The following is a 23,804-nucleotide window of genomic DNA, read 5'->3' on the forward strand; positions in this document are numbered from 1 at the left end:
GTGGTGTTAACTAAATCAGCGTAGAGAGGCACTTATGTTGGCAGGAGCCAAATATTAGTGAATACACTTCTACAGCTAGGTTGAAGCAAGGCAACTGATGTTAACCTAACTATAGTGTAGATGAAGCTTAAGGAGAACCACTCAGGCTAAAATAAATAGCTCATTTCAAGGACCAAAGTATTATGAATAGAAGGGGTCATAAGAAAATAATAAGTTTAATATTGTCCAGAAGCAATTATTTGTAAATTAAACTGTGATGAAATCAAGGAGCAAAATAAATGAGATACTAGAATTAGTGTTTTAAAACAGTTTTAAGTATATTATATATTAGCTTAAGGTTTTTAAACTAATAAATTGTTTTAATATGCTTCACTGTATAACTTTTTGATCTTTGAGTTATCTTCATCATAATGATCAGTTCTCAAATATTCGATATTTGGCTCCCTGGATTGATGAAATATAGGTCTATGTTATAAATAGCTGAAACGAGGTCACCCGATTTAAAGGTAACCTGCAGAGGAAAAGAAAAATTGTGCCCTTTATTAACAGCAGTGGTTTTCTAGCAATGTGATTTGCGGATCACTATACCTGTAATGGTCTTGCAGGAGGGTGCGAAATTTGATGAGTTTACTAACATAGTGGGGGATGCTAATCTCCTTTCATATATCTAGCGGTTCCCAACCTTTTCCAGATGGGGACCCACTTTGACAATTCAGGAAGAATTGGTGACACAAGGGAATTGAAAAACGGGGGGAGGAGAAAGGGCAGAGCCAACTGGAGAGACACATAGTGACCCTTTTGAAATGCAATGGCAATCCATATTTGGGTCCCGACCCATAGGTTGGGAAACCCTGATATATCCCATAGGCTTATGCCTGGGGAAGTACACTGGGTTTTTTTTCTGTAGTTCTGTGCCTACCGACATGGCAGGAGAAAAGCTGTCTTTGATATGCTCAATGATTTCCTTGTAATTTGGATTAGACATGGTGGGGTGGCATTTGCATGGACAGGTCCACAGCAGTGACTAGCAAATTGAAGGGCTTAATTGCCTGTTTCCAAAAAGTTGCATCATTATTAGCAGCAATGGACCATAGCATTCACCAGGAACAGCTTGCTGTGAGGAAGATACCTGACGGCCTTAAAGTTGTTCTGGATGAGGCCATACAAATTGTAAATTTTATTAAAGGGCCTCCTTTAAACATTCATATTTTAAAGCCCTGTGTTAGGAGATGGGAAGCGAACATGCTGGGAAGTGAACACGCAACTTCTTTTTCACTCTGAAGTTCGCTGGTTGTCATGAGGAAAGTCCTCACCCGCCTCTTTGAACTATGCAAAGAGGTAAAAATCCGCATGACAGCGGCTGTCAGGTCTTTGAGCCCTGATCAAATCCATGACTTCTCGTGGCTTGCCCAACTGGCATACTTGGCTGATATTTTCAGCATTCTGAATGGACTGAACTTTACTTTGCAGAGTAAAGCTGTCACCATCTTTAATGTGTAGGCCAAAGTAAAAGTTTTACACATGAAGATGGACCTATGCTATGCATGCCTCAGTTGTGGATGATTTGACTCTTTTACAACTCTTCCCAATTTCATTCTCAATGTCCGAATAAGAAATTGAAGGGAAAAATGTGGAAGGCGTCAAAGCGCACTTATGTGGTCTACATGCACAATTTGGAAAATATTTCTAAGAGGTGCAGGCTTTGAGTGGATCCAAAATCCTTTTGGAAACAAGGGGAATCAGGTCAAGCTTACACTGAAAGAGAGAGATAATCTTGTGGATACTGCATCAGATGGAATGTTGAAGCAGATTTTCAGAGAAAAGTTTGATGGACTTTTGGATTTATGTACAGTAAAAGTAACCTGGGCTCACCAGCAATGCTCTGAAGCACCTGTTGCTGTTTCCATCAGCATACAACGGTGAAATTGGATTTTCAACACTCATAGGTCTGAAAACAAAAAAGAGAAATAGACTGAACATTAAGGTAGATATGATATTTAAGTACTCCAGCTTGAAGGCAGACATCCCGCATGGATGCCTCAACAAAAAGCAGCACTACTTCTCACATTAGGATGGTAGATGGGAATGAGTAAGGTAAGAAGTGGCAGTTTTATGTAATTGTGGGATTTCATTATTATTGTTGTTGTTGTTATTTTATTATATACAATAAGATCTAAATACATACCATCTTATATTATAACTGTGTGTTTACATTTTTTGCTCCAGTAGCCTGATATTAATGATTTAGTATTTAAGTTTATTTTGAGATAAGTGAATGCATTTTGTTATCATGGATTGTTGGTCCGTGGAAAGGTTTGCGTTGAGGGGACGGGCCGCAAGCCAGAAAGTTTGAGAGATTGCTTTACAGTGTTGTTATAAGTTTTCCTAAAAAAATACTAGAAATATCAAGACATTTCTTTCCATATTTGCTGGAGGACGCCTTGGAGGATTAGAGAAACATGTGGGAGCTTTCTCAGCAATTAGTTAAAAGGGTGAGGATTGTTTGTTTGAGCTGACCAGAGAGTTAACTTAAAATCTCTTTCCATCTCAGTTGCTTTTCACTGTGGATGTCGTCCTACTACAGATTCGAATTTGAAGAGCCTTGGAGCAAAAACTGGGACACAGTGTTTAATATTTCTAATGTAAAAACCAAACATCCAAACTTTTGGTTGAAGAGACATCTAAAGTTGTCTTATACATCACAAAGAATTGGAGTACATTTTTGTATTTTGCACCTTTTAAATTACTGTTAAGAAAAATATTTTGAATAATTCGCATTCTGTGTGAGAGAAGTTACTTTACTCTTCTTGCTTCAGTCAGACTTAACCACTGAGGAATTTGTATTAATCATTCCTTGCTCTTCTTGATTAAAAAAAGTTAGCCATATTTATAATTTCAGAGGGTAGCCATGGTAGTGTGTGACTGAAAAACAACGAATAGTCCTGCAACATCTTACAGGCTAACAAAAAATGTAGATGGTATCATGAGTTTTTGTGGGTACGACCCAATTCTTCAGATGAATGGAGTTAAGAGGTCATTGGTACAAATAAATAGCAGAGAAAGAGAGGGCATGAGGAGGGAAAGAGAAGAAAAAAAACGGGGAAAAATATTGTGAGAGTGTCCATGCTAAATGAGGCTAATAGAGTGGGCTTTAAGTACCCGGTGCTTAGCTTTTTATGACATTAGGGTGTGGAATGTAGTTGCTCATCTTGTTCAGGTCCTTGTTCAGAGCTCGATTCCAGGTGTCATCCTTGTAAATGAAATGTTGGAGGTTTTTCCCTCCATGTTTTCCCTTCTCTTTCCATCCCAATCCCCTTTCCCTGCTGTTTATTTGTACCCTGGACCACTTAACTCCATTCATTTGAAGAATTGGGTTGTACCCAGGAAAACTCGTACCACCATCTACATTTTTGTTAGTTTCTAAGGTACTGCAGGACTACTTGTTTTTAATTTTTTTTCATATTTATAATGAACTCAGTTGACTTACTGTTGTCCTAACAATTTCATTTTTCACACATTGTATTTTCTTAACTTACCAATAACAAAACATTAAGGATATAAATCTCTGCCAAATCTTAGGATATGTCTATGCAGCAAACTGCGGCAGTGTCGTAGTGTGGGTAGGCATAGCTGTTAGGGATGTAAAATCCTATTTAATTGGTTAACCAGTTAAACGTATTGTTTAATCAGTTGGGGGAGCAGCTCCCCCAACCCGCTGTTGGGCTGGAGTAGCCTTTCTTCCCCTGTGGGGCAACTGGGTCCTCTGTGGACTGAAGCTGCTCCAGCCCCTGTTCACGGTGGGCCCTCTGTGGGGTTGGAGCAGTCTTCTGCCCATGGCAAGTGGGGAGCTGCTCCAGCCCCCCATGGTTAACAGGTTAAATGTTCACATCCCTAACGGCTGCGCTAGCTGACAACAGTAACAAACACAAGATGCCATGGACTTTAGTGTATGTAAGCAATTCTTGTACTTAAAGTGATCCACTGGTGGACTTGTATTCAGATGGTCATAGTGATTTGTTTATTTGCTGTGTAGTTTTACCCTTTTACAGATAAACTGACCAGTTGGAATCTAAACTCAGGATTAAAAGGCAGAGGAGATGCAATATTCCTAGTCTTCAGAAAAGCTATTTTTAAATTTTCACCAATGACTTTTTGAAAAGTTTGTAATTTTGGAGCAAAACTGAGTTAGCTTTTTATTTTTCCAATGACAAATATCTGTAGAAGGATACTATCTTTTTATTTTGCGGAAAATGCTTTTCTTAAACTCAAGAATTGGGGGTAACAGTTTTTATAACATTGATCCATTTTAGAACCAACCATTGCATTGGGTGACTAAGAATAGTCAAGCTATCCCATCAGCCATTGATCAAGCAGCCTAATCTAGTTTGTTTCATAATGACCATGGGCAACCTGACACTTTGTAAATAGGTACAAAGTCAAGAATACCTTACTAGTGGACAACTGGATCTTTCAATTACTGGTTTTTAAATTTCTGATATGTAATCTGTTTTGCAATTTTACAGAGATGACCATGCAAAATATTTGTATATAGTTTAGTACTTTAATACTGCATATGGATGTTGTTAGATTCTTCCACTTTGAAGGGGTGTTTTGATAGACTCTAGATATGATTTTCTGGCTTAAATATGCTATACAGTTGGTTCAGATTTATATGGTACCATTTTCAGTACCTTTTTATTGTAAAAACACTTGTAGTAAGTATCAAAGTAACTTTTGAATTTAAGAAATTGATGAGGTTGCAAAATTTTTAAAAAAAACATTCTGAAAGATAATGGAAGCTTCTGACTCATCTGATTTGAGCTTTAATGTAAATTCCACAAAAGCAGCCCCATATTTGTCTACACATCATTTTGAGGGTTGTAGGAGTGAGTTGAGATAACAGACTTGGGAGCTAGCAAGGCTCCCATTGGCTCTTGAAAAACAGCTGTGGAGATCATGCTTGGAAGCATCGTATCACTTGTTTCCTTTAAGACCTCAACTTACAAAGCTTCTATTTAGAAAATATGATGCACTTGAACCAGCCAGCAGAGCTGTGTTCCTACTGTTGTCTTTGTGATTCAGATCAGCCCCTGCTACATGTGTGAATGCTAAACACTAAGCTAGTATTTGGCCCCTCAGTCTGAGCTTTCTGGTCACCTTTTCTACTCAAGCAAATGGGTAGATTCTTGTAGTGCTAGGCAAAAAAGTTGATATCCTGTTCCATTTCTTAGTACTGGGAAACACTGAATGTTGAAATTAAGAACTCAGTTTAAAGAAAATTGACCAAATGTTGAGTTGTGAATAGAATGTTGTGTAGGTGACATGATTGGATTGGGAGTAGATAAATTTCCAGATAAATTTAGCCCAAATGTCCTTGTTTTTTGAATCAGAACTTTGTATAGTTCTGTAATATTTTAAAACTATTATTTTTGTAACACCTTTATTTTCTACGAACAAAATAATGATTCTTAGGATGCTTACATTTTTCAGATTAAAGAGGACTGCCAAGAGAAATTACTTTAAAAACAATATAGGTTGAACCTCTCTTAACCTGGACACTCTGGTCCAGCAATGTTCCTGGTCCACTAGGACCATGGATATCCCAGAACAAGAGAGTACCCATGGAGGGCTGGTGGCTGGGAAACCTGCAGCCGGGACTAGAGCCCAGTAGCAGGGCTGCCCTGTGGCAATGAAACAGAAAACCCAGCCATAGGGCTAATGACCGATGCTGACCCTGGGGACGTGACGGGGTGGGAGGCAACGGGGCTGGATTCCAGCAGTGAAATTGCCTGGCAAGACTGGAAGGCAGCAGGGCCACCCAGCAGCACAACCAGGAGTCTGGCAGCCCTGCTACCGTCAAGCGGTTCGGTTGCCTGGTGGGACCAAGGCTGAAGCCCAAGTGGGCTGTCGCCCTGTAGTGCAACTGGAGCCCAGCGCGGGGGCTGTCCTGCAGGGATGGAGTCCAGCAGCTGGGCTTCCTAGGTGGGGAGAGGAGCCCTGCACACGGAGGGACCAGCAGCAGGGGGAAGCCGGCTGGAAGGCTGGCAGTGAGGCCATGGCTGGGAGGGCTGGTGAAAGGGGTGGGCCCAGAAATGACCTTCCCTGGTCCGGGAAAATCTCTCGTCCAGGACTGGTCAGGACCCAAGGGTGCCGGACCAAGGAGGTCCAACCTATAACAGCTTTTACCTGTGTTACTAACACTTTAAAAACAAATTCTTGATGTCCTTTTGTACGTCACGTACTTTGGACAGCATAGTCAAATTGATCCTTTTCAAAGTTTCCTTTTCTTTTACTTAATTCTAACATTAATGTTATAAATAGGTTTTCAGGAATGCAGAATAAATAACTTTTTAATTGTTTCATTAAAATATTCTGAATTTTTTAGAACCCCTTTAAAAATAACCCTAAAGCTAAAGGATCTAAAATATTTGACAATGTCTGTTGAAATTTCAGTCTGCATATTATAATTAATTTTATTCCTGACTGCTTCTATTGCAATAGTTCCCTGGACCTCTAAGAAGATTTGGGGTCCATTTTGTTAGATGTGAATACAAGAAGTCACATCTTTGCTCTGAAGAGCTTTACAATATATCGTAAGATGCAGTGAGTGTGTCAAATATTTGGAAGGAGGTAGGAGGAAGTATAAGGTAATAGTAACAATATTACTTGGTTCTGTAGTCTAGCTGTGTGCATAGTTTAATATGAAAAAAATTAAAAATGTATGTATATGTGTTCTTTGTTTAAGCAAATAGATATCATGTGGTTTTCAGCCTAGGCAGACTAAAATAGTTAGATTAAATAGGGTTGAGGGGGTACTTATTTCTTGAAATTTAACCTTGTATATTAAACTTTGGTTAACTAATTATATTTGGGCTCCCTGTTCTGCAACAGTAGGTAGACTGCTATGTTGATAGCGTAGAGCAGCCTTTAAACAAAGCTCCTAATTTTAGAATATGTTTCAAATTTGCCATGTTTTATACCATTAGTCATGAAAACCAACATTAAAATATTTTGGTGTGTGTAGAAGCCAAGTCTTATAAAATCAAAGGGCCAAATTTAGATTTTATTAATAAAAGTTTTATAGTCCATTCTTCTACCAAGCACTATGAGCTATACGCTTGGACGTTAGCACGTGCAATCTTTAGAAAAACAACTTTCCAAAATATTTTATCTCTTGTATGTATTGCTCTTACCATACCGGCTTACACTGATATGTGAAGTAATGGGGTGTGAGGAGTTTCCGACAAAGTATACTTCTACATTTCTGTGAAAGTTTAATTGTATTAGTCTGAACCATCCCATCCTGTCTTTTCTTTCTCTTAAATGTAGTAGTATTGTGTGTGTGTGTGTGTGTGTGTGTGTGTGTGTGTGTGTGTGTGTGTGTGATAGGAAGAATTTAAGAATAATATTTAAAGTAAAATATAAAAATAATGTTAAGAGAATGGGACTCAAACTGACAAACAAATGTGTGTAAAATATCCTGAAACATTAAGTATATTGGCACTTCAATTAGCTGATAAGGTATCCTTGTGTGCTTGGGTTTTGTGGCTTTCTGGGGCATTTTTATGTTGTCAATTGCCTGTGATTTTTCTATCAACTTAAATTTTACCTTTGCATATGAATGTCTTGCGTGGATTTATCATTAAGTAATATGTAGTGTGCATTCTATAAATTGACAGATATTTTGGATAACATTAGACCATTTGGCCATATAACCACTATAATATTAAAGTACTAATCTTTCAAGTTGATGAGATCACCCATAGAAATTTCTAATTAACCTCTTCATAATGTCACAACATAAAATTGAAACTGGAGTATTTTCACTCATCCGAAGCGATATTTTTTTTTATATTTCATTTCCAGATATGTTCCTGCATAAAAGAATGTATGAGAAGCCATATTTCAGAGTTTGGCAATATCTGCAACCTATCAAATTTATAACAGAAATACTCATTGAAAAGCTAATGATGTTAATTTAAACTAGGTACAATGCCAGGGTAAAATCACAGAGCATGTTCATCTTCAGAGTGCATTACAGATACTAAATATCCATGCTTGGAAATAGCTGCAAAGCATTCCCATTTTACAGACAGCAAAACTGAGGGAGAAAGGTTGATTGTGTTCATGAGATGGGAGGAGTTGGTGATGATCATAATTAGAGCTTGGATGTTCCCGGCAAACAGTGTAGAGGGAAGGTAAATTATCATACCTTATTTTCTTCCTGTTGTGTCATTAGAACTACTAATGACAATATTGTGTAGCTTGAAAAGCATTTTCAACAATGGTTGGGCTGAATAGGTCAGATAATATGAAATAACTCTAATTCCTCCCTGCCCCCTGCTGGCCCAAAGTGGAATACATCCCTATTTATTCAAGTGTTGTGAATATATTAGTATAACACACATGCACAGGTAGAAAAAATCATTTAAAATTACACCCTCATTGCTTTTGCTTCTTATTCCTCCTTTTCTTTTTGTTTACTGTATTTTATTTATAGGTGTTGATTTTAAAATCAAAACAGTAGAGCTAAGAGGAAAGAAAATTAGATTACAAATCTGGTAAGTAAAACAAGAATGCAACCAGCAGTATGTTTTAATTTTTGTGTTTCTGGCATGGATCAATATGCTTGTTTAATATGATTAATTGTTATAAGCTGGTTTAGCTCTTATCCTTCTGCTCCTTCCCTTACAAATCTGTTAGCCTTTTTTTTTTAAAGAGCGAGAGTGGGGATGATGGATGATGTAGTAAATGTACTATTACTGTGCTGATACAAATATGCATATGTTACAGACATATGTTTCTTATTTAAACAAAATCAGCTATTTAAGAAGATAGTATAAAAATAAAAAAACCACAGACCCGAATACCCAAAAGTTATAAAGATGATCATCCACTTTCTTCATAGTAAATAAAAGAAGCTACCAGAAAGGAAGGAAAATGCCTCTAGTTTCAATTTCATTCACTCATATGGAAATCACTTGAGAGAGAACTGCCATGTTAGAGTAAATGAATCTGTTTAGCCTTTTCTGAGCTCTTTATCAGAAATTTCATGTGGTGGGTGCTGTTTCTGTGACATTACATGTAACAGTGTAATTACTAGCAAAATGCTTAATTACAAACAAAAAAGTGTATGTTAACAGATACAGTATTAATGTCCTACTGTGAAAATTCAGTTTGGGCTGCACAGGGGAATGTTATATACTTCTTGGTAATGATTGCACAAGAGATTATTTATCAATGATGATTAATATAGTACATTCTGCTAGGAATTGTTAGTCTTGAGAGGTCCCTTATGATGCACAATAGCATGATACACATCATGGTTAGGAGAGAGTAAACCAGCTATGTTCATGTAGATTCTAATCCTATAAATTATCTAATAGCTTTTGTGTATTAACAGTGCTTGACGCATAATTGGCATTAGAGATCAGTTGTTAGATTCTAACAACCTATAGAAAAAGCAAATCAAAGCATATTGGTTGTTGAAATGACACCATGAGATGGTCTGGTAGTACTTCATTTTTAATTATGTAGATGAAGTGAGTTTAGCTTACTAACGCCTCTTGGCAGGTCACCATCAACTCTGTTTGTTGCACCATGTGTTTGTCTTGCTTCCCTCTGAGTTAACTGCTGCTGCATCTTTGGTATCATCAGTCATCTAACACTTGAATATTACTGGCATGTCTTCATCCCTCATCTGCGTCCCTGTTTGGAAACCTATGACTACAGAGCTGGTGGTTGAGCCAGCATTGTTAGCCAGGGCCTACTGAAGCTGACAGAGGTAATGCAAATTTTTTTGTCAAGATATTATTGTAGCACTGAATGTGAAATGTATATAGCTTGTCAGATGTGTTTTTAATGTTGTATAGATGTTTTATAGCATCCATTTTTGTCAGATCCTTAAACTACTTATCATTCCCACATTCACGTTTATTAAGAATATCTTTGCTGACTTTTGCTTAGAAATATAATTAAAAAACAAACTTTGAGGGATATTCAAGTGTGGCCCTTACTCAGTTGCTGAGGAATGCCTAAAATGGTCCTTTCACATATAATTTAAATAAATGGTAGAAATTAAATAAATGGTTTTAAATATCTGAATTAATGCCATTATATGTCAGTTGTTACAAAGAACCATCAATATATGTGGTCCCAAAGTGTCTGTCTTGTTGATTCTTGTTAAAATGTCTTTGATGTAATTAACCCTTACTTAAAAACAATATATCAATCTTTGGGCATACTTATGAAATCATGTTGGAAAACATGTTATATTAGCAAAAAGATAAGATAAATGTACAGATTTTCCTAAAACGCATCCTTGAGTGATTTGCCTGTCTGTTTAGATATTGCACTAAAAACCTATATTACAAGAACATTAAAAGTGCAGAGTGGGGCTCCCTTATATACATTATGATATGGTCTCTAATTATGTGATTGACACACAGTGAATTGGTAGCAGAGGCAATACATGACTATTGATAAATTTAATGAGGGGTTCTGAATCTAGAATAGAGATTTCCAGACTGTGGGGCGTGCTCCCCTGGGAAGGTGTGAAGGAATGTTCAAGGGAGCGATGCAGTAATGTCAGATGACTCAAGCCAATCCCTTGCAGCGCGGGTTAGGAAGGGGTTGCCACCTTCATCCAACCAACCCTACACACACTCATTTTAGAAGCTGTAGCTAAATGGAAGGCAGGGTAAGCTCCAGGGTAGTGCAGTGGGGATAGTTTTCCTTGTACAGAGCCCCTGCTCTAGAAGTAGGAGAACAGCTCCTGCCCTGAGAATAGGCACCAGGGTGGTCTGAAAGTAGGCAGTGGGAAGTGTTGGGACTCCATCAGCAAGGAAGGAAAAGATGTCTCCTACAGCAGGGGGTGGAGAGTCTTAGTCCACATCTAGCTCTCCTGCAACTTCAACCCTCTAGGAGGCACTGCATGATGAGGGGAAGCTGCTGCCTCCTCTTGCTGTGCCGCCTGGCAAGAGGCAGCCCAAGGCTTTGCCCTATGGGGAAAAGTCTGCAAGGACCTCTCTGAATGGGTCTCCCTTGAAACATTTAGTTATTGTTCAATGGAAGGCAGAAATCTGAGGGGAGGGCATGTGACCTTGCATGCCTTCTAAGGATGTTAAGAGGCGGGTAATTAACTAATCATGTAGTCCAGGGGTCCCTAATGTGGTACCCGTGGGCGCCATGGCTACCCAAAACGGTTGGGGACCACTGATGTTGATAAAATTTTTACTGACTACATGATTAGTCAATAAGAGAAGGCACTCTGTCCTGGCTCACGCAGGTCCAGAACCTACCTCCGCTGTGGCTCTGCAGTTTAAATGTGGTAGGAGCTGGGCGTGCAGGCAGCTAGTTACTACTACATTAAAACTGCGGAGCCACAGTGGGTGGAGTCCCAGAGTGGCGCAAGCTGGGTCCGCCATGGCTCTGCAATTTAAATGTAGTATGAGCCACCTGGCTCTTACTACGTTTTAAAATGCAGAGCCGCAGCAGTCCTGGATCTGACTGAGGTGGGATTGGTCGTTCCCAGCTCGCACCAGGTCCGCAGCCCCTGTCTGCAAGGGGTCCTGGTGGGGAGTTGAAACCCCCTGTGGACAGGAGCTGCTGCTGAGCAGCCTCTGCTCACAGCCAGCCCAGGCCGCCACAAACAGGGGCTGTTGCTAGAGCAGCCTCTATTCATGGGGGCTGACTGCGAACAGGAGCTGCTGCTGGAGCAGCCTCTGCCCGCGGCCAGCCCAGATCACCATGAACAGGGTAGAGGCCTCAGTGCGGGGGGAGAGGAAGCGGCATCGCAGAGATGGTGCTTGGGGGAACCAGCTTTTAAGCTGGCTTCCCCCAGCGTTGGCGCCTGTTCCTCTCCCTTCCTGCCTCTGTATCAGAGGCAGCAAAGCGGGGGATGGGGAGAGCGACTTAGTCAATTCAACTACCCAATAAGCTAGGCTAGATGAGTAGTCAGCTGCTCACTTACATCCCTAATGCCCCCCATACATTGCCTATCTTCCTTGTATTGTGCACGGCCACAGGCTTTGTTAATGCACTGCTTCCAAACTGAGTAAAGAATTATTAATTTTATTTTGGGGGTTTCTGTGGCCCTCTCAAGGTGTGTCTACACAGCACTCTAAACTTGAAATAAGATACGCAATGCTATGCTTATTTGAAATCTGTTTTGAAATAGCTTATTTTGAAATTTGATGCATCTACACAAATTTTGAAATAACGTGCTATTTTGAGCCATTCCTTAGCCCACAGGCAACGAGGTTTACCGGGATGGCGAAATAGCATGCTTGTTATTTCAAAAAATATTTTGAAATAATGGGCAGCTTGTGTAGACACGGGGTAGCTGTGCAGGGTAGACATATCCTAAGTGCTTCACAAGTTTTAATAAATTTCTCTTCAAAATACAAGCCACCTTAATTTTGAATGTTTGGCTTTGCAATCTTCATGTTCTTTTAGCATAGAGGTTTTAAATATAATTTTCTACATTTAAAAAAATAGAAAAATAAAAGTTTCATCATGTGGAATCATGTTGACCTCTAACTTAGGTTCTCACTGGATTCAGATCTTCAGATCTACTGCATAGCCCTCTGCCACTTGGCTGTATGGAGTCACTTGTAGCAGTATTAGGTTGAATGTGGATCAGGCATTAGAGGCAGACATACACCCTTTGCCAGTGGGTTTCAGAGCGATTTGCTGATAGCTGAAAAATGTGAAGACTGAGGAGTTTTGTCTGTTTTCCTCACTTCCTGCATCCCACTCAAACTGTATCCTCCTCCTCTTCTTTTCTTCCTTTCTAGGCATGAGCAGAGTGCAGAAGAATATCTCCCTGCTTTCATTTCTGGTGCCTGAAACTGTAGTGGCCCCCCTTAAAAGGAGCAGTTACAGGGCAAATACGGCTCTGTTCTTGCAATCCTGCACTGCAACACACTCAGTTTATCCAGTGTTATGTGTAATCCAGTCAGTGCACAAATGCTGTGAGGAGATGGAGCATGCCCAGTGCAAATGAAACCTTCTGGGAATTTAGTTGTCAAATTCTACATGTTTCTACTAAGCATTTGCAGACTAACTTGTCAGATTTGGGCAGGTTTTCACCAAATCAGCAACATTTAATTTTTCTGCTGCAGTTGACACTGGAGTTCATCAGTTAATTAGCTCAGTGTTTCTCAAAGTGGTCTGCGAAACTACTTCAGAGAAACCTGTTAACTGGCAGCACTGGTTTGTTTACTTACTGGTACCGTGGCCGTAGAGCCTCGTGGTTTCTATTGACTCCGTTTTTCCATTTGCAGCCCAGGGGAGTTGGTTTCGTGGACCACTTTGAGAAACACTGAAATAGCTGTATGAATTTTTTTAACATTTCCACCCAACCCAATGGTTCAACCCAGTATTTGACTCATATTAGCTGAAACGTAACTGAAAAAGTTCAACCTGGGCAGATACCCAGTATAGAAAATATTATCCCAGGTGGTTGCTTTGGCAAAATTATAAGCAACTGAAAATGGGGTCTTGATATAGAAAGGATCAGGCTACCAGTTCCATTGGATCTGTAGGGCTTTCGTCACTTCTCTCGGAAGGCAAGTCCAGAGGCTAAGATGTTGGGGGCTGAAGGCATGAAACACTCAATCAGGGTCCCATGCACAAACACAGCAAGATCCCCACCTTGAAGAACTCGCAATCTAAATTTAAGAAACTTTTCTTGATATAGTTTAACTTTTGATTTGCATAGTTTTATCCATAACACCTATCTGTACATCCACATGTGCCACACCATATAGTTCTTTCATCCCAGATGTAAATTTAAATATTTTTTTCTCTCTTTCCACAAAGCCCAGGTAAGATATCATTATTAAACACTTTGTAACCTGCCATTTCATATTCCTTATCTTGACCATAAGTATTGGCTTCAGCAAGTGGATGTGTAAGATAGAGAAACAGGACTGGCTGGAAGATGAAAATCAGAAATTTCTTCCCATGAAAATATTTATGGTTGCGTGTGTCTATTTTAAAAGGATTTTAAAAAAAAATTGAGTGACATGTAAAGTAATATAGTTCAATGACCTAATTTTTCAGATTTCTGGCTGTCCATGTTGGCGAAGAGTCTCTGGCTGCCTAGGTACCAGGCAAGCTGGTTTCTAGGCAGCCCAAGAAGCTGGAAAGCCTGAAAGCTGGCTAGGTGAAAAACAGGGTATTTAGGCAGCTGTCAAGCCAGGTAGGTGAGTGAGCGAACTGGAAAAAAACCAAGCAGTTTTCCAACAGATTAGATTCCATAAGTTTTTGATTGAATTGATGCAATCTGTGTTGATTCTGTTAAATCAGTCTCTTTTGACTGGAAAACTGTCATCAAAAAACTTATGGACAACCCTATAGTGAAACCATGTGCTGAAAATACTTCAAAATGCTGCTCTCAGAGTTTAGTAGTTCTGAAAATTAGCATACTATGATGTATCATAATTAAAACTTTTCTGCCTATTCTGGGTTTTGGGGGAAGGAGATGCTCCTTTGGGCTACCTCTGCACTGCACATCAATTTTGAAACAAGCTATTCCAGGATAGTTATTCTGAAATAGCTTATTTCAAAATAGCATGTCTACACTACAAGGAAGCCTCAAATTTAATGTGGATGTGCTATCTCGATTTAGAGCCCCAGGAGGCGCTGTAGAGGAAGGTGAGGTGCTATTTTGAAATACCAGCAGTGGAGCGTCTACAAACACCTTATTTCAAAATAGCTATTTCAGAATAGGCATTATTCTTCATAGAATGAGCTTTACAGATTTCGGAATAAGACGCTTGTTATTTTGAAATAATGGAATGGCTGTGTAGACGCTCGCATAGCTATTTTGGAATAACGGCCATTATTCCAAAATTACTTTGCTGTGTAGACATACCCTTGGAAAAAAAGAAAGTTTTCTTTGTTTTCATACAAATCCAATAACCCCCCTTCAAAAATTTTCTCTAGCTAAAGATTTTTCTTTTTCATCACCCAAAAGAAGGATTCTGAAGCCCATTTTTACTTTGGTTTAAATTGCTTCCTTCTTCCATTACCATCCTTTACCACCATTCCAAAAAAATTTAACTTGGCTTCAACTCAAAAAGACAAACATTTTCATATGTTTGTCATGTACAGTAAAACTCCAGTTGTCCGGCATCCAGTGGTCCGGCACTCCTGCTAGTCTGGCACCACCTGGAACCCGGAAGTGCTCCAGGCAGCCGGATAATTGGAGCTGCTCTGCCCCGGGCTTCCCCGAGTCAGCCACAGGTCAGTTTCTGCAGCGGCTGACTTGGGGACGCCTGGGGCAGAGCAGCTGGGGTGCTGCTGGGTTGGTCCTGTAACGCTGCCCTTCAGCGCTGCGGGACCAACCCGGCAGAAACTGACCTGCGGCTGACTCGGGGAAGCCCGGGGCAGAGCAGCTGGGGTGCTGCCGGGTTGGTCCTGCAGCGCCGCACCCCCATTCTCCCCCACCCCACCCCAGACCCCTTATAACCCCCCTTTCCAATAGTCCGGCATATCTGATAATCCAGCACCCCCTGGGTCCTAAAGGTGCCGGATTATCGGAAGTTTACTGTACATGGAGTGCATTTGTATTAAAACAAAAAACAGTTGTCTGACCATTACATCTAAATTAAGACTTTCAGGCTTTTCCTAACACAAACTGATTTACACTTTTAAATCATTGTGTATGTTACAGTAAGGAATATATAAGGGAAAGAAATCAGAATCTTAACAGCATTTGGAGATTGGTTTTATGTTTTAAATTTTCTCTTGTATGATATCTCATTTTCATTGTGTCCCTCATTTTTATGTCATTAAGCAGAAAGACAATGTGGATTGGTGGATTCTTTATTTGAAAAATCAGTTAAGGAATAATCTTACAATACATGTTTGTGATTGCATGTTGGAAAAGAAATAAAAACATGTTTCCCATTCACACAACTTCTTAGTTTTGGATGAGCAGTTGGAAGTGAAGAAGTAGCATTATGTAGACAAAACATAACATTGGAAAGTACAGCAAGTAAATTCCTTAAAAATATAAAATAATAGGGACAACAAATAATTTACTTAGCTGTTTGCAATAGCAATCTGTGCTAAATATATAAGTATCATAGATGTAAAAGTAATATTTGACATCCAGAATGCCTCAGGATGTTCAACAAACTAAGCTTAATTCAAGACTACTTTGTTATGTGAAAACCTGCAGCCCACATTCAAGCTTATCACAAGAGACTATAAATATATGGCAGTTTGGACTTTGGTTTAGCTTCAATAACTGAACTCTAGACTTAGTCTGTTTTGGAATTTTAAGATATTGTAACTGAGATCTAGCAATTGTTGTTTATTATATTGCATAATATTAATAAATAAGTAATGTTAGGAATTGGGAATTTATCATGTTAATGGCTTATTGCCACTGCCCATGGATGGTTTGATGGTCCTTCAGACTAAAATAATAAATAGCTTATTTATTTTGCCATATGTTAGTTCCCTTTCTGATTGGAATATAATATGGATGAGAACAGCAAAACAAAACTGAATTGTTCCAACACATCATAACTGACTCATAAATGTATCTTTATGGCTATTCATGATAAATGAAACATTCTAGGTTTTTTTTATCGTGCTTGCAGACTTTGTATACCCTGAAATTTTAGGTATACAGAGTATCCTGATAAATCATTTTCTCGTGTTAAGTATAATATCACCAGCTGGCATTTGGGATCTTTCAGAATTTTAGAATTTCCTCTGGACTTTAGGCAATCTTCTAAACTTATTGCATCTTGAGTATTTTTATAAAATCTCAATTTTAGTAAGGGATTTAATAACATATAATACATAATATAATTTAATAAAGAACTTAGATTTTTTCATCAAGGGAACTGCAGAAATCCATCACACTTGTGGAAACCTAGATTTCACTTATCTAACTCCATAACTTGCATATAATCTTATTTATCTTAATTGTGTTTTTCTTCCACAGTACATGTTTTTCCTGCATGTGAATGGGCTCGTGCCAATACTTCAGAAACACCCCGAATTAAATGATGGGGTGTAACTTCCCCTTCTTTGTACTCAAATTATTATATCTTTAGCTTATTAAATAGTCAGTGAGTTCAGTAGTCCCTGATCTCGACTAGGAAAGTGAACACTAAAGTAAAGGATGAAAGAATTATTTTGCAGAATGCTTTAGAAACACAGTACTTATGGATATGTTAAAAGTATTCTACTTTTGCTATACTTGAAACTAGAATTATTTCTCTGTAAATTCCCTGTAAAATTAATAAAATGGACGTAGTTAATTTCTTTCACCTTTGTTGATTTTGAAATGTTGGCATCCAATGTTGGCACATGAATTCTTGCTAATTCAAGATACAATTACTGAAATAGACCAAAATTCAACAAATAATTAAATGCCACTATTGGGGTTTTTTTTTTTTGTAAGCCTGATTCAGCAAGGGACTTACTTACATGCCTAACTTTAAACATGTAGTTTTATTTATGTGCTTAAAGATAGATGTGTGTATTTACCTTCTTGATTCTGGGCTTTGGCACAGAATTGTGTTTGTTTTTCATCATTGTGCTAATTATTAGAATAATGGTTTCTGAGGGCCTAGTTTTATTAGTTAACCTCTTTCCTCTTGCCATCATTTTAGTTCCTTGGAGCTTGAAGGTTTTGTGTGTGTGTGTGTGTGTGTGTGTGTGTGTGTGTGTGTGTGTGTGTGTGTGTGTGTGTGTGTGTGTGTGTGTGTGTGTGTGTGTGTGTGTGTGTGTGTGTGTGTGTGTGTGTGTGTGTGTGTGTGTGTGTGTGTGTGTGTGTGTGTGTGTGTGTGTGTGTTTGGCGAATCATAGAATACTAGAACTGGAAGGGCCCCTGAGACATCATCAAGTCCAGTCTCCTGCCCTCATGGCAGGACCAAGAACTGATATATTTATACGGTTCTCCTGGATCACCTTTTATCTAACTCTTGAGTGTATAGAATTAAAGGATTGATAGAGCAGGAGCTCCATGTTCAGTTAAGGGAGAAAATACCTTTTGAGATGACTAGAAGAGAGAGAACACGCAACTATTTGGTTTAAGTGATTCAGTGTAGTTGTTCTACAAGCTATGATTTAAAAAAAAAAAATTGGATTTTTAGAACCACTCAAAACTAGCAGGAGAGTGTTCTACCACAAACACCATATCTTAACCGAACAGGAAATCTTATCTTTTGCCAGTTATTATCAGCCACCAGCTCTAACCAGTTATAGTAAAAATAATATTTCTCTGTTGCATTCCTGCCCTCCCACCTCTATCATGTTTGGCGTTCAAAGTGATGGAATTAAAGGGATTTCCATGACAGATGCAATTCTACACAAGTCATTTGAACAAATCTCTTCATAAGCATCAAGACAGTGTATTCCATATGTGGACATTTAACCATCTTTATTGGCATTTTAAAGTTTCCCATATTGAAATATCACAGGGACTTTGTGAAAAATAATTTTTACCCTGGTAATAAGATAAGTGAAGAGAAAATAAACTGCTATAGTGATGAATAATATTTGTATGTAATTTCAGCTGTAGAATGTAGAGCATTTGCATTGCTTTCATTAAAATGCCTCATCAGTGAAAAGAAAGCACCTAATTAGATATATAGAGGTAGTCTCATGTAGCACTGGAACTAAACAGGAAATATGTTTTTGCTTCTTGCAGAGTACCAAAGTTTGGTGTGAGTAAATTTCAAGGGTTTTTTTAATCAGAAGATAGAAATAGAGACGGTAGAACACAGAATTGTTTTTTCCCCCTCACTGTTATATATTTATAGTCCCATTCTCCAGCTGCAAAATACTGGTCATCATAATATATCAGTTTCATGATGCAGATGACTGTCCACTAAAGCCTCAACTTCAGAGGATATACCAAGAATTGTGAAAAATAAAACAATCTGCAGAGTTGATAACTGGTATCATGGCAATTGCAGAAGAAAGGCCAGGGTTTGACTTGTCTCAGCATTAATGCCGAATTACCTGTTAGCTGTAAGTGTGATCCATGGAGATTTTGATTCAGACTGGGTAGAGGAGAGGCAGTTTTCTCTACAAATGTATGTCCTGTGAGTATGCTGTAGATAAATACAAATTACTTTCTCCCAGACAGCAAGTTTGATCTTGTGAGCCTGGCTCTTTGCAGTACTCCAAAAACACTTTGTTCTTTAAGGCATATCATAATTAAGTCATGCAGTGCCCGAGTACTAAAATAGAGTTCCTTATAGATTTTCATGCTGGAAGTCACCTTCTCTTTCCTTGGATAATATAATTTCATCAAAATTTAAATTTTTCACAGGGGGAAATGTTGGTTGTTTTCCCATATGAAATTTCTAAGTGAAGTGACATTTTATAAATTTGCATATTTTAAATTGTTTGGAAGCTTCTCATGGAGACTCTAAGAATCTTTCTACAAAATAATTCACATTTTTTTAAATTAAAAACTTGTCACAAGAAGAGTTTGTGTTTTTGACCAGCTCTAGTATTAAACATTAAAAATAATTTTTGGAGATCCCTGTTGAAACATCTAAGCCTCGAAAATATTAAAGCATTTTATAAAGTACTTTCCAGTAATAGCACTAGAAAAAATGAAAGTTGAGGGGTAGACAAGTTTCAGGGTTTTTTTTAATCAACTTGCCATGAACAGTCTGCTCTGAGCAGGCTTTTTGGTAATATGGTGGAAAATGGCTCAAAGCAGGAAAAACACCTTGAGTCTTGACTATACAAACACATAAACTTGATATAGAAGTACTGCTGCTGGGCATGTTACCTACCCCCACCTCCTTTTGAGAGCAAGGCCATAGGTGTTTCAAGTTGTGTACACTATGGTGTGGTATTCAAACACCACACTGGAAAGCAGAGGGCTAAGGACCAGCTCAGGGCCTAGGCAGCTCCATCTAAACATGCCTGCACAAGCTGTAGGCAGGGCTTTAAAAAAGAGGGGTGGAGCAGCTTAAAAGCAGGCAGTGGAAGGGAGCAGACAGATGCTCAAAGGGGAAAGTACTGCCCAGGAGCACATTGCCCAGATCTGATAGCACAGATCTTTGCAAATGTACAAAGAAGAATCAGGTGATTCAGAGTGCAAATCAGAGATTACATTGAAGTGATTAATTCACTGATTAGTGTAGGAAGTGGGATTGGAGGAGAGGCAGGGTGCGGCAGAACTATGTTGTACCCCAAGTGAAGCTGCCCCCCCATTGGGCCCTGGACTGAAGCCTGATGAAGAAGGTTGATCCAGGCTTCCATATCCACCTCAAGAGGATTATGTAGGATGAGAGGCCATCTGGAAAAGATGTTGACTGTTCAAGAACCCAGTCCCCAAAGTCCCAATGCTGAAGGAGAGGACTGGAAACCCTGGGATGGGAGGGCACTGAAACACATGACTGTTTCAATGGGGAGACAACCTACCAACCCTATCCTGACTATGAGGTAGTGCTGTCAGTGGATGTGCACCATCTCCACACTCAAAATAAGTGAACACTTCAGAATTTAAACTTGGCTTTCAGGCTCGCAGTGTACTCAACCATATGTATACCTTAGTACTGTCATGCATCCTCATGTTACTGGCTTACTTTTTATAAATAATTTCTGCAATTCTCTTCTGCATTGATTTTAAAAACATGGCTTAATTTTTTGGTTAATATGAATGCTTTCAATCTTATTGATGTGCACATTGCTGCTTTTATAGTACAAAGTCCAACAATGTTAGCTTGATGAGCATGCATCCTTTTCTTTTGTTCACTCTTCAAGGAAATATTTGATTTTTCTTTTCATTTGTTGATCTGTTTTCATTGGACAACTCCATTCTCAAGGACATGTAAAACTGATTGGTGGCCTAGCCTTTCTCAGTGAAGTCAGTGTGGGACAATTAGGTCTGATAAAGAATTTATTTCTTCTGATGTAGGTGTTAACCTGGCTTACCTGGTGATTTCTGAAATTAATATTTGTAGAAGGAAACGGAAAATATGGAATATGCCTGCAGAATGCATGATTTTTTTTTTCCAATTAAAATGCAAGCTAGACTAGTCTGTTTTGTGAACTGATAAAATACTTCCACCAATGTTTACTGCTGCTCCTTAGGGACACGGCAGGCCAGGAGAGATTCAACAGCATTACCTCAGCTTATTACAGAAGTGCCAAGGGAATCATATTGGTGTATGATATCACCAAGAAGGAGACATTTGATGATTTACCAAAATGGATGAAAATGATAGATAAGGTAGGCTCCAGTTTCTCTTAAAATAGAAAATACAGTATGTATGAAAGGGACACTATTAAATTACATTTTTACAGTAAGCTTTTGAAATAAAACCTTAGAAGATTAAAAACAAATTTTTAATCTATTTTGCTATAGATTTTCATTCATTTGTTTAGCAAGCATTTAATTTTTGTGTGTTTTTTCTAATGCAAAAATGGCTGTCTTCCACTAAGGATGTGAAAGTGTAGCTGTGTAAACCGGCTGCCAGGGAGTCACATCTCATTCTGCTTGTAACCAAGCAGTTATATGATTACTTAATTACATGCACTTTAACATCCCTATTTTCCGCTGACTTCTGTGAACTAAAATTGTTATCAGTGTAGTCAGAAATGTGCATAGATTTGGGCACCTAGACGTGCACTGGAAAACCATGTATATATCCTTGAGATGTTTGTACAGAGCTTTGATACAGAACTCGTGCAGTTACATAAGTGACTCAATTTATTTTTACCAGCACTGTGTATTAATATTATTTGTGGATGTAGTTAATTAGAAACACCTTATTTTTCTGTATTCAGTATGCCTCGGAAGATGCAGAGCTTCTACTCGTTGGAAATAAGTTGGACTGTGAAGTTGACAGAGAGATTTCTCGACAGCAGGGAGAAAAGGTGAGAGCAGAAGGAATCGAATCATTAACATCCTTTAGTGAGGGTGAAAAAAGGTGGCTGTGGGTTCATATTGAAATTGTGAAGATCATACAGCTGTAGGTTTTGGGTATGGTGAATCTTTTTCAAGTATGCAATATTTCTAATGATTGTAGAAAATCCAAACCATGCAAGCATTGAGTAGAATTACATGCTCCTTGAAAAATACAATTTGGGGGAAAAGTTAGGTAAAAAGGAGAAACCTCTTTTTCTAATCTGGTGTTCATTTAAAAGTAACAGTTGTATTACCCTGCAATGAGCAAATACCCACAGCAAGGTCTCTTCTTGGTGTTGCACGTACAATGATCCTTACCTGGATCATTACATACCTACTAATCTGTTAAAGTGATCATGATCCATTTCTCCCCCAGACTCAAATAACAGCATTTTCTTCAGTACAAAGAAATATAGGTGAACTCACCTGATTTTCACTAATATTCAAAATATCTTTGTAGTTCACCACTAACTTACATAAAAACAAAGTAAAAAGGGTACTCTTTACTGAGCATCTTCTAATTAAAATTTTGCAAATGCGTTCTCTAGTGTGCTTTCACTTGATGTTGCATATGTTTTCTGCATGGATGGGGAGTAGAATAAGAGTGGAGTAGGCATGGTGTTCCAAGGCATGGAGTCCCTGATTGCTTTGCCATTTTCTTTTTGAATTATTTAGAGCTGAGTGGTGACAGGTATTCCACTTCAGAGAATTTTGCTGTTTCAAAATTTTATTTCATTCCAATTCAGAACAAATTCCCTCAGTTTTGAAATCCTTTGTGGAATGAGATGGAACTGCAGCCCTGGGGTTTTTACTGGCAAGCTCCTTCCACAGCGTATATGTGCTTGCATTATGCCTGACATTTTTAGTGCCGCTATTTACTCATTTTCAGGAGCATCAACTTTATCTAAAAGCAAAGGAAAAGAAATACAGCAAAACAAACATAAATGTATGAACTGATCTGTGTATTTAGCACATATGTCTGGTTTCATAGTTGAGCTAACATTTATCTTTTTGTTAAATACTGGGGCTGTCAGTTGACCTGTGTTAATGCCTGCGATTAACGCAGGACAGGATTAATGCATGAAAAAAATTAGCAGGCGTTAATGCTGCACTGCCTTTTTGAAGTGCCTGCTCTGGCACTTCAAAGGGGCAGCACGAGCATGGGGACTCCAGCTGACCCTGGGCTCTGCCTTGCGCTGCCCCTTGGAAGCGCTGCTGCAGCGTTTCAAAGGGGAGTTGCACGTGATTAATCACGATTAAAATTTTTAATCGCTTGACAGCCCTATTAAATACATGATTTGTTTTCCCGTTATTTCTTGATTTCATCTTAACATGGTAGACTAATTAAAAGAACGTGTTAAAAGACAACTTAAATGTAAAGAGAAAAATTAACTTGCAGAACTGAAGTTGACTCATGTATCTAATATGTACTAGATAAAGTTTTGCTCAGATTTTGTCAAGTAGTTTTTCTTTTAATCTCTTAAAATAAATCCAGCTTCATGTAGTTACTTTTTTTTTTCCCCATCAGTTTGCCCAGCAAATAACTGGGATGCGGTTTTGTGAAGCAAGTGCCAAGGATAATTTTAATGTGGATGAAATATTTCTGAAACTTGTAGATGACATCCTGAAAAAGGTAAAACATGAACAGTAGAGATTGGGACTATATTTAACTACTTCTGGTACCAGTATTTGTTCAGCGCACACAGGGCAAGTAAAATTTTTACTTCACTTGAAGGGGGTCAAGATGTCACTTGACCATCTGCTAACCTTCAACTATAGCTGCACACTGCACTGCAGTTGAAATTTTTGTGTGTACTTTAGACAGTAACTTCATTTTAGACCAGAGTTCAATAGCTGACTATTTCCATTTATTGCCATACATTAATTGGGACTTATT

General features: G+C 38.6%; 1 protein-coding gene across 1 annotated transcript in view; it reads left to right on the plus strand.

The window, feature by feature from the left end:
- The window catches only part of RAB12 (RAB12, member RAS oncogene family), a 39,422-nt gene that overhangs the window by 10,799 nt on the left and 4,819 nt on the right, over positions 1 to 23,804 (plus strand). The window contains exons 2-5 of the mRNA XM_075920964.1: positions 8,501 to 8,561; positions 21,091 to 21,229; positions 21,787 to 21,876; positions 23,436 to 23,540. Coding sequence (XP_075777079.1) covers positions 8,501 to 8,561; positions 21,091 to 21,229; positions 21,787 to 21,876; positions 23,436 to 23,540 — 395 coding nt within the window. The remainder of the gene's footprint in view (positions 1 to 8,500; positions 8,562 to 21,090; positions 21,230 to 21,786; positions 21,877 to 23,435; positions 23,541 to 23,804) is intronic.

The sequence above is a fragment of the Pelodiscus sinensis genome, chromosome 2, assembly GCF_049634645.1.
Source record: "Pelodiscus sinensis isolate JC-2024 chromosome 2, ASM4963464v1, whole genome shotgun sequence".
NCBI classification, from domain to species: domain Eukaryota; kingdom Metazoa; phylum Chordata; order Testudines; family Trionychidae; genus Pelodiscus; species Pelodiscus sinensis.